The sequence below is a fragment of the Hypomesus transpacificus genome, chromosome 26 (assembly GCF_021917145.1).
Source record: "Hypomesus transpacificus isolate Combined female chromosome 26, fHypTra1, whole genome shotgun sequence".
NCBI classification, from domain to species: Eukaryota; Metazoa; Chordata; class Actinopteri; order Osmeriformes; family Osmeridae; genus Hypomesus; species Hypomesus transpacificus.
The window spans coordinates 7,823,711-7,837,830 of record NC_061085.1 but is presented as its reverse complement, the minus strand read 5'-3'; the positions used below and the strand labels follow the sequence as shown (position 1 = coordinate 7,837,830).

The 14,120-nt window shown below is 48.4% G+C and overlaps 1 protein-coding gene across 1 annotated transcript in view; it reads right to left on the bottom strand.

The window, feature by feature from the left end:
- Positions 1-14,120, bottom strand: part of LOC124487616 (collagen alpha-1(XXIV) chain) — a 56,819-nt gene continuing 42,699 nt past the window's right edge. The window contains 24 exon segments of the mRNA XM_047050043.1: positions 1-741; positions 841-1,065; positions 1,451-1,560; positions 1,702-1,870; positions 2,005-2,058; positions 2,554-2,580; positions 2,676-2,711; positions 3,445-3,480; positions 3,931-3,984; positions 4,067-4,129; positions 4,297-4,350; positions 4,826-4,933; positions 5,041-5,148; positions 7,525-7,632; positions 8,116-8,169; positions 9,357-9,410; positions 9,527-9,580; positions 10,385-10,438; positions 11,226-11,282; positions 11,496-11,549; positions 12,351-12,404; positions 13,155-13,262; positions 13,351-13,404; positions 13,869-13,976. Of these exon segments, the coding sequence (XP_046905999.1) occupies positions 595-741; positions 841-1,065; positions 1,451-1,560; positions 1,702-1,870; positions 2,005-2,058; positions 2,554-2,580; positions 2,676-2,711; positions 3,445-3,480; positions 3,931-3,984; positions 4,067-4,129; positions 4,297-4,350; positions 4,826-4,933; positions 5,041-5,148; positions 7,525-7,632; positions 8,116-8,169; positions 9,357-9,410; positions 9,527-9,580; positions 10,385-10,438; positions 11,226-11,282; positions 11,496-11,549; positions 12,351-12,404; positions 13,155-13,262; positions 13,351-13,404; positions 13,869-13,976 (1,950 nt within the window). The 3' untranslated portion in view covers positions 1-594.

Below are 14,120 nucleotides of genomic sequence, written 5' to 3'. Positions count from 1 at the left end.
ACAACAGATTTGAAACTGACATAGAACCACAAGGTCCAAGAGGACCCCTGATTGAATATGCAATGCTCTAATCTCTCACGCTTAATCCACAAGCTATTGCACTCTTAGGAGCCTGCAGTTGGACAATGCTCATATTAAGAACTTTAGAGCTCTCCTTTGGACTAGGCCCCTGCTTAGGATGGAGGATGGCAGTATGAGGGGGAAAGGAGGAACAAACTATGGGGTTTTCAGTGGGTGTTACTTGGACCAGCCCTTCCCTGAGATCAGGGAGAACCATCGGTCCAAGATGCAGTGAACCAAAGCACTTTTTTTTTTTTTTTAAACAAACATCCAAACCAAAAATACTTTACACATTTATTTGATAAATATTGGTATACACTGTTGTCCTGAGGCTGTCCGGGCCTGAGGTGTCCTATGGACTGAATTTTTCCTCAGAAGTCAAAAGGCCATCCAGCTGGACAGGTCGCCTGTCTCTCACAAAAGGAGATCCACCCCCACCTGACTTTGAGAGACTCCTTGGGAAGCCGCCATTTTGTGTGACAGCTTGTTTGGTTGTAGTTTATAAATATTCAGGGCAGGTTCTGGTTGGTCGCCTTAGAGGAAGCAGACAGGTCCCACCTCTAGGTGTTGCTGGCTTTTGGTTTGTGGTGCTGGGAGCTCCTGCATGTCGACTATAGGGAGCTGACGGCTGTCCTGAGTGTGGAAGACGAAACTCGACTGGTGCCAGCTGCCATCTTGGATCTGACGGAAGGAGGGAAAACCAACATTGAAACACTGAAATGACACAGCTTCGGATTCTCTCGGGTTGACGGGAGAAGACGTAACACTCGCACTTGTTACCTTGCACTCGTCTCGTAGCACCTTGGGTTCAAGTAGTGTGTCTGCCTCCCATGTTTGTCCGTTCCATCCCTGAAACCTCAGCCAGGTGTCATGGCGGCGGGCACTGAGGTTGACCATGCTTCTGGAGGGTGGGTCGCTGAGGCAGTGAACTGTGACGCCGTGGCTGGCTTCGGTGCTTAGAAGGTGGAGGAATTTCATCTGGACCTTCCCCACATCAAACGCCATCTGAGAGTCAGGTGCAGAGGGTTGGGGCTGGTCGTACAACATCTTTGGACAAGCTAGTATTCTTATGAGGTACACCCCTAGTTGGTAATTTGGTCAGTTTTGGAAATGTCCTTTCTACTAAACAGATCTCCAGAGAAACATGGTTCACACCTTAACAACACACACACGTAACAACACAAATAAAACTGATGCCGCAGCAGATGCTAGAACTTTAAATAAATAAGACATGAAGTTAAACTAGCCTAAGTAGCTCTCTGATCTCATCACCTTGGGCCCTTACATTACCTTTTTTTCAGTCATGGAATTTAATTAGAAGCAACACTTTCTGGAGGCCCTGTGCTGGTGTTGTCTGGTGCTAGAGTTAACCTGTACTTGGGTTTGTTACCTTGTTAGAGGTGACTGGGTGCAAACAAGTCTGCCCCCCCGCAGTGAAATTGCAGAAGACCTCAATGGCGTCGGATGGACATCCCAGGTTTGGGTCGACCCAGAACCGGCCTAACAAGCACAAGCAACATTCCGAATAATTGAAATGACTTGGTAGAGGTTCACCACAAAACAGTTATTCCGAAGGTAATGGACTTGGCCCGGACCACATACGCATACACACACAAGTACAAGATGAGGGGAAATTCTAACCGTCAGAGAGCTTGTGTTGGCAGTCCAGCAGGTCCTTACAGAACCGGGCTGGGTTCTCTCGGGATCCTAGTGGCTTCTTGATGCTCTCAAGCACACCGCTCAGGTAGCGCAGGGTCCTAAAGATCTCTGCGTTGTGATCCGGCTGGGCCATCTCAGTGTTCTGGTAGGTCTAGGTTAGCATACCGGGCAGACCGTTTGGACAAAGATGAGGATGGGCCTCTGATATGAGTAATTATGCGTGTGTAAAAAAAACGTCTCGAATGGTAGAAGAGAACATCTTAAGGGATATGTTTCGTGTTTTACCTCGGTCCTTAAGGCAGCGTTGAATTCAACGGGAGAGTCAAAGTATATGCGTCTCTGAGGACACAACGTCAACAAACACTGTTAAGCACTTGAAACCAGCGGTAAATGAACGAGGCCCTTAAAATAAACAAGAACATTCCTGAAATTGGTGTGGGAGTTCCAATGAATTACCAGAGAACCTTCTATATTTGATGACGTCCCGTGTTTGTCTACAGTACATTTACTAGAAACAACGGTTCATGACAAAAATATGATAGTGTTTCTCCTCTCAAAGAGTGGAAAGCCAGGACATCTGCCATGACTGGCCCTGTGGCTATTTCCCATTTCTATGGAAGACCGACCTCGAGTTAAGCCAGTGAGACAGAATGCGAGTACAAAGAGAAAGACAGAGGTAGGAGATGCCAGAGGCGTGTGCATGATTCAATCCAGAACTCACTACACTACATGTGAAACCCCAAAATGACTCTCCTTGCCCTGCCAACCTCCGATCCTGAAACGCTAGCTATTTTTTTTCCCTGTGAAGGAGTGAATAACGGACAGGATACATACGGTTGGACCGGGAGCACCAGGTGGACCCTGAGAGAAACGACAGGAAGATAATTAAGATTCAAGTTATGGAACGCTTACCTTGCTTGTTATATTCCAGTTATAACAGCAGAAAAAATACTTACTCTAGGTCCAGGAATCCCTTGTGGCCCTTGGGGTCCCTGATATGAAAGAGCAAAAAGCAAGATACTACTTGGGCACAATTATGGCATTTAACACAGGGTGGTACTCATTTATTTAAATAACTTTCACACTGTACTTCTGAAAATCAGATTACAGCAGGAGCAGGAGTGAGGTCTGAGTATGACTCTAGAACAGCTCTCTATCTCCCCCTCTGGCTGGTCCGGGTACTGACATTAATGATCACAGCAGCAGCTGGTTCTTATTAGGCCCCTGAGGAGCAGGCTGTGTGTGTGTGCACGCGTGTCTGTGTGTGAACTGTACTACTTGAGTCGCAAACAGGCTGAAGGAGCTCTGGGAATCTTAAAACAGTTTATACTGCAGAGTGGGAACTATGATATAGGAGGCTTATACAGTAGAACCCCCCCCCCCCCTGCACCTCCCAAAGCGACCCAGCACTAACATTTTGGCAGGGCATTTCCTAACTGCTGTTTACATAAATGAGAGAGCGTACAGTAAGGCACCATAGCGGACTGGAAATCGCCCTGGAACAGCTACTTTCACGATGACTGTGTATTCCCACTTCACCACAACCACACTCAACCCCCTCTTGGTGTCCTGGTAGATATCAGCACTCACAGATGTCCTTTATCTTATACACTTTAACAGCCACTATTAGCTGATAGAATATACACTCGCTGAAGACGAAATGATGAGTCCTCTACGAAGAGGTTTTCTTCAGAAGATAAACAAAGAAGCAGAACCAGATCTCACCATTTCCCCGTAGCTTCCCTTTGCACCCCTTGGACCCTGTGGAAAAGACACAGCTTTTAAGAGGACTTTAAGGACTGTAGCCCTCCCCTTTCCAGTGTTTTAAACCTGGCCAATGTACCCCCCCCCAAAAAAAAAGTTGACTACCAAGCTTGTAAGAAATCAGCTATGGGATACTAAACTGGTCAGTTTCAAACAGGTTGCCTCTGTTCCAAACTCCCAGGGGAATAGCCGTGGTAGAAACAGTCATAAGTCATGATTCATGACCAAGGAGTATTGTAGGTTTCTGGCTAGACAAGAAATAGGTTTATCAATTCATCCTCAGTGCCCCAGTCTTGGCAACGCAACCACCATTACAGGCACAAAGGCCAGAATCAATAGAAGGGTGGGTGTCCCTTTTAAAAGGATCACTCAACCTGGGCATCCACAGATCTTTATATAAACACACGCACACACACACACACACACACACACAGTATTGAAACGTACAGGTTTCCCCATTGGGCCGATCATTCCTTCAGGGCCCACTGGTCCAGCAAAGCCCTAAAACAGATGGAGATCCATTGGAGATCCACAATACACAGACATTAAAGTAGTGTATTTCCCAAATATTGCGACTACTTACCAAATTTCCGATTGGCCCTTTTGGACCAAACACACCCGTCAAACCCAGATCTCCATTTGGCCCCTAAAAACATGACGTTGCATTTTTATTTTAGCAGTGATTATCAACGTATGGTATCTATTGAGTATTTCATTTATAATGATACAAGGCTAAATAGGAAAGTAGGTTGAGTGTGTCTTTGGTCGTCGTAGCCAATGGTCATAGCCTCTCTGTCTGCCTCTGTCTCTCACCTTCGGCCCCGGGAACCCTTGGAAGCCGGTCAAACCCAGGTCTCCAGGCTCCCCCTGCAGGTAAGGAAGACAAACGCACATTGTGACAGCAGCCCCGGGTGAGATATGCACAGTAATACCGTAAGTGGGATTTTTGGGAGTGTGTTAGGTGTGCAGACACATTGAACCCATTTGTCTGTCTCCTCTCTTTTCCCCCCCCCGTCTACCTCGCTGCTTCCCATGCAGGGTCGGGGTCTGCGGTTTCCCCCCCTCTTCTACACGTCCTTGTCTAGCTCCGCCAGACCCTCGCACAAACATAACCTGGGCCACACTGGAAAAGGCCCCTTGTCTCCGTCCGGAGACACACGCTAGGGTCCGCTGTCTGAGCCCCCGCTCCCCCCCCTCCCAAAATACCCAAAAATACCGAAACCTTTTTAGGTTGTTCATAGGGATTCATGTGTATTCCCTTCAACACAGTGTGAACACAGACAAAGACAACTTTCACATCATCTCTACACTCCAGGAAGCTACTGCTACAATGAACACTTACTGGTTGGCCTTTGAGTCCTGGTTCTCCCTTCCTGCCCTGGTCTGCAGCAGCACCCTCAATGCCTTTGGGCCCTGGGGTGCCCCTCTCCCCCACCAGGCCTGGTTCCCCCTGTTCACACAGGTCAGAGGTCATGGGTCAGGGGTAAAAGCAAGGTTAATGGAGGAATGGGCGTGTGAGGTGTTGAGGGGTAGGTGGGGAGGGGTGGGGTGAGGTACCTTCACTCCAGCAGGGCCCCTCTCTCCAATCATCCCAGGAAGGCCAAGTCCACCCCGAGGCCCTGGAAGACCCGCAGTCCCCTCCAGGCCTGTGTGCCCTCTCTGACCCTGAGGACGGAGAGAAGGGAGAGAGAGAGAGAGAGAGAGAGAGAGAGAGAGAGAGAGAGAGAGAGAGAGAGAGAGATGAGACTAGAGAAGCAAGGGTAGGCTATCCAAACCTATTACAAGACTCCACCACAAAAGGTGTCCTCCATTTTTGTGGACTAAAACATGCAAGGGCGTCGTTTGTGGGGGGGATGGGAGGAGTTAACCCCCCCCCCAATATTCAAACAACAACAATATTTGAATATCATTAATGTTGTGTCATGTTACTTCAACCCCCCCCCCAATGTTCAAACCAAATCTACGCTCTTGAAAACAAGCTAATCAAGAATCCACTTCGATCGTCTCCGATTCCACTTCTTCCAGGAGCTGTGATGTTGACCTTGACAGTCAGAACTGGGAACAGTAGGGCTTGAGGTCTACATGTTCTTCCTGTTCATAATCCATCACGACAATTTGCAAATAAAGTTCTCTACGAAAATGATTGACGGTTGAACTGTTATTTGCTTCTGTGACCACAACTGCTTCCTGTTCCATCAACGGCATGGGTAAAGGGGAGCCATATTAGGAAAAACAGAGAGAGCGAGCCGCTGGATGCATGTCTTCCGGTCTGGCTCGCCCTCAAGGACAACTTCTTCTTGGAGAAGAATGCCAGCAGGCGGTTTGGAATTACAGCGCTCAAAATTCGCCGCTCCAACCTCAGTCCCAGGGCTCCAGCTCGTGTCGAGGAACTGAATCCGTCTGCTTAACTCGATCACTCCGAGATTTCATGAAGTTTGGCCGACAATTCGCTCATTAACATGGACGAAGATCAGAGAATGACACATTAAAAGCATAGCAGTACGATTTGCGCCAGTAACACTAGAGTTTGGCATTGTACAGGACACGATGATGGCACTCTCACCTGCAGTTCATTATTAACTAAAGCTATGTATCATAACAAAGGGAAAGTTAGTGCTGGTCAGGCCTCAGGTTGGACTGTTTATCCAGTAAGTGGAAACTCGGCCAGGGTGAACCAGGAGCTACTCCCCTGCTTATTTTCTCTAATGATCTGGGTTCCCTTGACAGATGCCTGACTCTGGTTAGACCCTATGAGACTAGACTCTAAGAAAAACACCTGTATGTTCCCTGGGTAGGTACTCGACTGGCTATAGATAGGTGGGGGAGAGGGAGCGGGGCGCAGCGGGAGGGAAGGAGGGAAGGGAAAAGGAGAGGTGGAGAGGCCGGAGAGGAAGAGAAGTAACGATGAGGACCCGCATGACAATGCTCCTAACTTAAAAAGGACGCGAGGAGAAGTGCCTGAAGGGAGCTACAATTGCTCCTTTTTGGGCAGCTCACATTTACATGTATTCATTTAGCAGACGCTCTTATCCAGAGCGACTTACAGTAAGTACAGGGACATTCCCCCCGAGGCAAGTAGGGTGAAGTGACTTGCCTAAGGACACAATGTCATTTGGCACGGCCGGGAATCGAACCAACAACCTTCTGATTAATAGCCCGACTCCCTTACCGCTCAGCCCCCAGCTGAAGCCAGCCTGACTGTATTTCCCAGGGAGGTACGTTACAGTATGTATGTGGAAGCAGCATGCTTCCTCCTAGGGTCCTCCCTGCGTGTGTGAGCCTGGGTTGTCCACAGAAAAGAACTCCCTCACCAAGCCACCGGTCTTGGTTATGTAACTATGCAGACAACCCAACGGGGCCAATACCCGGCCTTCTGCTATCTGGATAGGGTTGTGGGGGTGGTGGGAAGGTCAGCCATGCATGAAATCCCCTCATGCTTGGGAGCCGAGTCTTTCGTATAAAGAATCCCATTGAGTTCGGTCTGCCCGAACCCAATCAAGTCAAATAAGGCATTTCATGACCCGTCATTTTGCGGGCTCAATGTCCCCGGTCTTTAATCACAGCTGGTAGGAGCAGGGCTCTAGGGCTCCAGCAGTTAACCGTGCCATTTCCCCTTTGAGATAAGCGCATATTACTTGAGACTTTAACCATTCAAACCCTAGTCTAAATGAACTGACCTGACCGACTGACATGAAATACCGACCTGTTGTGGTTCCAATGTCACTTTATCAGGCATATCCTTCAAATGGTTTCCGGAGATTTACTGTGCATGGCTATGGAGTGGTTTGGGAGAACGACTACTAATCTAGGAGTTGAGACAAGGTCCTTAAAAGGTAAGAGAGAGGATTCATTGAACCCTGAAGAGCTCTGATTCAGACAGCATGTCTGCCACAAAGATTAGATGCTTCGAAGGAGGTTTCCACTTGACACAGGTCGAGCTTACGGATCCTGTGACAAACTGTGTGCCACTTAAAGGTCAGGAGGACGTTTGGGGACGGAACATTCGGTCTCACGCTGTCTGTGTCTGTATTGAGGTTGTACCTGTCTCCCTCGCTTTCCTGGTAGTCCTGGCAACCCAACTAATCCGGCGGCACCATCAGATCCTGGATATCCCTCCGCACCTTTGGGTCCAGGTGAACCCACGGCCCCCTGGGAAATCCCAAACGACAACATCAGACAGATCTCAAGTCTCTATGGCAACGCTAACTGTAAGAGCTCTTCCTTATCCTCAGTACCCCCCTACCCCTCCTCCTCTTCCTCCTCCTCAGAGAAGCATCTGGAATAGAGGGATGCATTCCTGACTGACAGTGATGGAATGGGATCCATAACTTTTTTATGGAAAGTACAGGGAAGTGCATTTTTTGGTTCCTAAGAGCAGCATGAAATCGGTTAATAGGATGTAACGGACACCAAGGCTCTGGATGCTCTGTGCAGCGACCGAAAACATAAATTTTCTTCGCTCTAGTGTGTATTATTATAGCATTAATAATAAGTACACAGCGTCTCCTGACCTGTTCCCACTGTTGCCTCTTTAAAGGGTCTCACAATCTTATTGACATTTTTGAAAATGTCTTCCTTGCGAAATGCTTCTTTTTTTTTAACTCTCTTTCGTGCTCGATATGGGATACTCACCTCAGCGCCAGGACTTCCACTCAGACCCCTTGCTCCTTTCTTTCCTTCTGAACCCTGTATGAACACACACACACACAGCTCAGTTTTAAGTGCATTGACTGAACCCATTCAAACCCATTAGGCTAGCTTCACTGCAGCTAGCCAACCACCCTGGTTTATCTCTACGACATTCTCAAGTTTTGTTGAATCTCTCAGCCAAGTCCAATGACTATAAGTGCTTCAGTACATGTATGTTTGTCTGCAGTTTTTTGTTTTTTGATGTGCCAGCTCTCATGCTGTAGCAAGATTGTGGAAATCTCTAGCTCTAAATGACGATTATAATGATAATTATGTAACACTTCAGTCTTACAAAAAGATCCCCTGATTGTCCTGAAGTTACAGCAGTCCAAGTTATAAGATGCATTTCAGACAAATGTCTCTACAGAGACTTTCTCTTTTGGGAGAGGTTTTATTGATGCCAGCTTTCCGCATTCCCCCTCTTTCTCTAAAAGTTCAGATGGTCACCATCAAAGAGGAAAATCTATAATAAATAACATTTTGTTTATGAATATTCAGAAGAAAAGATCTCTTTGAAGGAAGGCATCGTGTGCGGTCAAAAAAACTATTCTCCCTTGTGTCCTGTTTCATATATCAAAGGCACCAACATTCAAATCCCTCTGCATGTTTTGACAAAATCTGATTTCATTAATAATTCATCCCTCCTCACCATTTCTATTTGATAGAGGTAGGTATCAAAAGCAAGTACAAAAGCAAGTAGGCCTCCATGCTTGTGTTAAACTCCAACTCCGTGCTAGCTACCTGTCCTCCTTATAGAAAGTCATAGACATAGTCACAGTCATAGGATAGCTTCTAACAACAATCCTCTTCTTAGCATCACAGAAAGGGACTTTCTCGTGCCAAGTTTCTCCATGCCAGAGCACCGATGACAGCTAAGAGACAAGCTCAGATCTACTGGTGTTGAGTGTCTCTCTGTCAGTCCATGACAAGAGGGGCACCGCCACATTGCTTACCTTTTCTGCAATTCCCCCTTAGGGAAATCAATAGTACCTAGGACAACTACGGCTACAAGCTTTTTTCTACCTGCAGAGACACGACAACCTGGCAACGTACCGTGGATACTGTAGCTCTCGGCTACATGGGAAACAGTGGATGAATCAGACGTATAACTTGAACCATCTCTGGGTGCACAGAGCAGACATTGTGCACCAGGATGTGACGTTGGCTAGGATGAACCCTCTTACCATAGAACCTTGGTCTCCCTTCGGTCCTGGCTCCCCGCGTTGGCCTGAAGTCCCCTGGAACAAGAATGGAACACTGAATACACAGCAGTGTTGAGAGGACATGCAAGGTCTGATGCTGCCTATAGCACACATCTGTAGAGAGTAGGTGGGGGGGGGGTCATTGGACTTACAGGTAGTCCTTGCTGTCCCAAAGCCCCGCGGGCTCCAGGGATACCGATATTACCCTGAAAACAACATGGAGAAAAGGTTTAGAGAGCCATCTTAAAGTGCTCTTTTGACCTGTGAGCTTGGTGCCAGGGACATGCAGTACAGCAAACGAACCACTTTCACTCCTTACACTGCTATTCTTGAGGTAAAATGCCTCAGGTATGCCTTCCTCTATCATAATCATAATCCAGTGCCCTGGCAAGGCAGCGACGCATGTTTTGTATTAGAGGGAGTTGCAGGAGGGTTTGACTAAATGGGACCCATAAATTCAGCACTCGGCAGGGGAGAAAAGCCACAAGGTCACTGACTGGCCCGTTTAGGAGCTTTCGTAGAAAGCCCAGAGGCCTCTCACCCACTGCCTCATAACGATTCGCTCCAATGACTTTGATCCACTTTACAACTTTGAGGATCGTTTTTTTCTCACAGGAGGGCTGAGTGTGTGTGTGTGTGTGTGGGGTGGGGGGGGGCTGAGAGAGAAGGCAATCTGGGAACTTTGTCAGGGTGTTTCTGTCTAGGGTTTTTTTCCCCCATCACTTTCATCTCGACGTTGACTTCACACCTGACTTGGCATTTAAATGAAACAGAAAAGCGGTGTTTTGATGTGAGTGTCTCGCATTTGGGATGTTGGCACGGCATCCAATGACAACAACACCCACCCCCCCACCCACCCTTTATCCCAAGGAATGTGGTCATCTAGTAGTCTCTTTCGCGTGTGTGGTCTCTCTTTCATATTTCAAAAGTGCAGCTTTCCAATAGGAAAAGTGTGGCCAACAATTGACTTGAGGGGGACGTGTTTGATGTGGCTTCTACGACAGGTTTACCTGATATCCCTCGTCTCCGGGCTCTCCGCGTTCTCCTCGCTCGCCGGCGGGACCCTGCCCAAACACACGCAGCGTCACATGAGCGAAGCGCTTTGTCTTTGTGGGACAAAGCGCCCCTCAAAAAAGGTACACGAGATCCCCCACAAAAAAGACATTGTAGTGGATTTCCCCTGAAACCCTTTATTCGTGAAATACATGTATCTGCCTGGGTTGGATTTCCTACGAGAACGGCATGTTCTGTAGCAATACGCCAACTTGAAAATACAATTCCCTCTTTCTTATGTGTTGCCGTGACCACCATCGACTATGACTGGCGGTCTTCTGCTTACATAATGCTTACTTATTTCATCTGCCTGGGTCGGCCCATGGCCTAAGACGAGGTGAGCCGATGGACCTTTTTTGGAAAATCTGCCTATACGTTATGCAGAGTGGGGATGTTGGGAAACATGTCACCAGACAGCAAAGAATAATCGGTCATAGCTGGAGGTATTCTAATTGGCAGCTATCCTAAGCCTTTAAGTCCGTCTGACATATTGATCCTCTTTAAATAGCCTGAGAAAGGCTTTGTTTGCCGGCTAGAAAAAGGAAAACAGTGATCCTCAGGTTGACTTAAGTCGGGTCAAGTGTATGGCGCTTTCGAAAAACACCACAAGAAGAATGTATATGATCTGAAAAACCATAGCTTTGTGACGTCCGGCTACACGTCTAAGACGTACTTAGAATGTTTTGAACGGTGATACAAACAGCACAGGGTACGCACGTGTCTGAGATGGGCTAATCTCCAGGCTAAGCACACAGTAGGGAGAGGTGAAAGGAAAGGTGGAAGGAAAGCAAGACCTACTGGTTCACCTGAGGGCCCGGCTGGTCCAGGGGTCTTACTGTCCTCGCCGGGGTAACCCTGGAACGAGCCAAAACACACACTTGACACTGCAGTAGCGTATCATAACATGCTCGACTATTTCTGTGAAATGTGTGCTGCAGAGGGACACGGGTAGCCTTTAGCACATTTCACTTTGAAAACAACCGTTTCCTCAAAAGGTGACACCGAATATATTTTCACGAGATGGGAATAACAGATGGGAGGATGAAAACATTCAAATGCTCAGGTTACCTTTTCACCTTTGGGTCCAGGAGGTCCGATGGGCCCCAGCTTGCCCGGGTGACCCTGAAAGAAGCACACCCACTCAGTCACCAGTTGACCACCGACACAGACTCTGAGACCATGTAGTCACACAGTCAGATTCACATATGGACGGTCGCCAGCGTTGTGTTTAACGTCAACACAGGGTTGGAAGGAGAGCACTCTGAACTCCTTCAACTCTGGGGCTTGGCAGCGTCTCCGAAATCACTCACCAGCCAGCCAGGGGGCGAGGCGTGAGTGAGTCGAACGTACATCGAGTCACGAATAGAGGCATAGATCGGAGATTCAGCCGCGTTCTGCTTTGTGGTGGCCGTGACACAAGAGCCAGTGACTGGAGCACGGGCGGGGTCAGCCAGGGTCTTTGAGTTCCCTCATGCCTTCTTCCCTTCACTCGCTTCTGCTAACCTTGATGTGTCGGATGGAGTGTCGATACCTAAGGGTCCCGTGTCGGTATTTTGTCTCGGACTACACCTAGCCAACAGGTACAGTATCAGACAACACCTCGCACATAAAAGGGAAAGGCGAGACGTGCATTTTTTTGGCCCCGTCTGGCCAGGATCACAGCCACTGCAAGAATGTTGACAAAATGGGGACAGGGAAAGGGGTGCGGAGTGGGGCTCTCAAGGGAACTGCTGAGACTGTTGAGGAAGACCTCAGGGGTGGTCACAGAGGCATGTGTCGAAACAAAAACAGAATGAATGGAGGTCATATCAAATCAAATCAGGTGACATCTTATACTACAGGGTGAATAACCTACCATCTCCAGTGTGTGTGTGTGTGCGTGTGTGTGTGTGTGTGTGTGTGTGTAGCTATCGAGTAACTTACGGTGTATCCCACCAGGCCAGGCTGTCCCTCCAGTCCCATCATTCCCAGCCGACCCTGGAAATGATGCGCAAAACAGACACAAACCCCCTAAGATCAGGTTCTGAGAAGACTCATCGCTGTTTGTTATGGGAATCGTGTGCTTCGACTAAATATAACCTTGGCAATTAAACAGCAGTTATGCCGTTTCAGACCCGAGGTGCCTTTTGACACCAGCACGTAAAATCTCCACTTCCCAGCTATCACAACACCGTTTCAAGGTCTGCACTGGGACATGAGTTTCTAAACTGCTGACGAGGGAGCATTTTCCTGTGTGGTTGTGTGTGTGCGTGTGTGTCTACGCCTGTTTGTGGGTGTGTGTACCCCCGTTTCAAATCACGTTTTTCCATTCAATTCACAACAAAAACTGATGATGTCAAAGCTCATACCACCAGATTAGTCACCTGCTAATTGCTAAACACTAAAAAACTAGGAGATTACTGTCGCTTTGGTGCTGGTAATGTATGTACAGTGGTAAACTGCTTAGTTTAAGCCCTTGATCAACCAGAAGTTGGCCAGGTTAAAACAATGTGCTGTAGAGTCAGTTACAGTGCAGCTACTTTCACCAAGGCTATTGTTTGGTCTTGGAGACAGATACAAATTTCCGGAAGATAACTCACGTTGCAAATGTTTATGTCTGATTTCAGAGCAAAAATGAGAACGATCAGCATGCAGACAGAAATACGGCATTTAGTGTTTGCTGATGGAGACGGGAGTCGGGAGGTGGGGGGGTCAGGGTGCGTGTGGTGGGGGTGGGTTGGTACTGACCGGGGTGCCCCTGGTTCCTCTGGCACCTTTCAGTCCCTTCTCCCCCGGCTGTCCGATGTCCCCTGGAGTGCCAGTCTCCCCAGCGAGACCTGGGGGCCCCTTCTCTCCCTGGAAACACAACCGAACAAAATGGCGGTCGGTCACTCTCCATACAGATAAACAAGTGGGTGTCCTCAGGTACGTCAACGCACATTACCTTCTTGCCGTTGCGTCCACGGTTGCCTTGAGGACCCTGTTTGCCCTCTGGTCCCTGTGGTAAAGATACGGCTTGTTATGGACCTGGCAGGTTGTCGTAGCCTAGACATTCCCCCCTGCAGGTCTGTAAGGACATCCTAACTCTCTGACCTCAGTGACCTCTTCTAAGCATTCAGGACCAGGACTGATGGATGTCGTTCTAGACCTGTGCCACTTTGATCATAACACGGCCCCTTTCACTTCTTATGTCCCTGTGTCTGTCTTTGGTCAATAGAAATACAGACTGAACCCCAATAGAACTTTCTGGAACACACCAGGGTATGAGAACATCCAACCACCCCCCCTCCACCACCATCAGCCATCGGTCGATAGAACTACTGACAGAACCACAATAGAACCTTCTGGAACACACCAGGGTATGAGAACATCCACTCACCCCCCCTCCACCACCATCACCCAATCAAAATGACCGTCTGATCCGGACTACTACTTGGATTGTCCATTGAAACGACCACTTACAGGGAATCCACGCTTCCCAGCTTCTCCAGGTGGCCCAGGGGGCCCGGGGTCTCCCTCTATCCCCCTGTCCCCTGCCTCGCCAACAGGCCCTCGGTCTCCTGGTTCACCCTGGCAGGACGGGGAGGGAAGGAGGGAGAGAGAGACGAGAGAGAGACAGAGATAAAGAGAGAGAGAGCGCGAGAGAAAGGGACAAAGACAGTGTCCGGTGGGCAAATAAAAGAAGACCACCAGGTCAGAGAAACTATGTCTTTC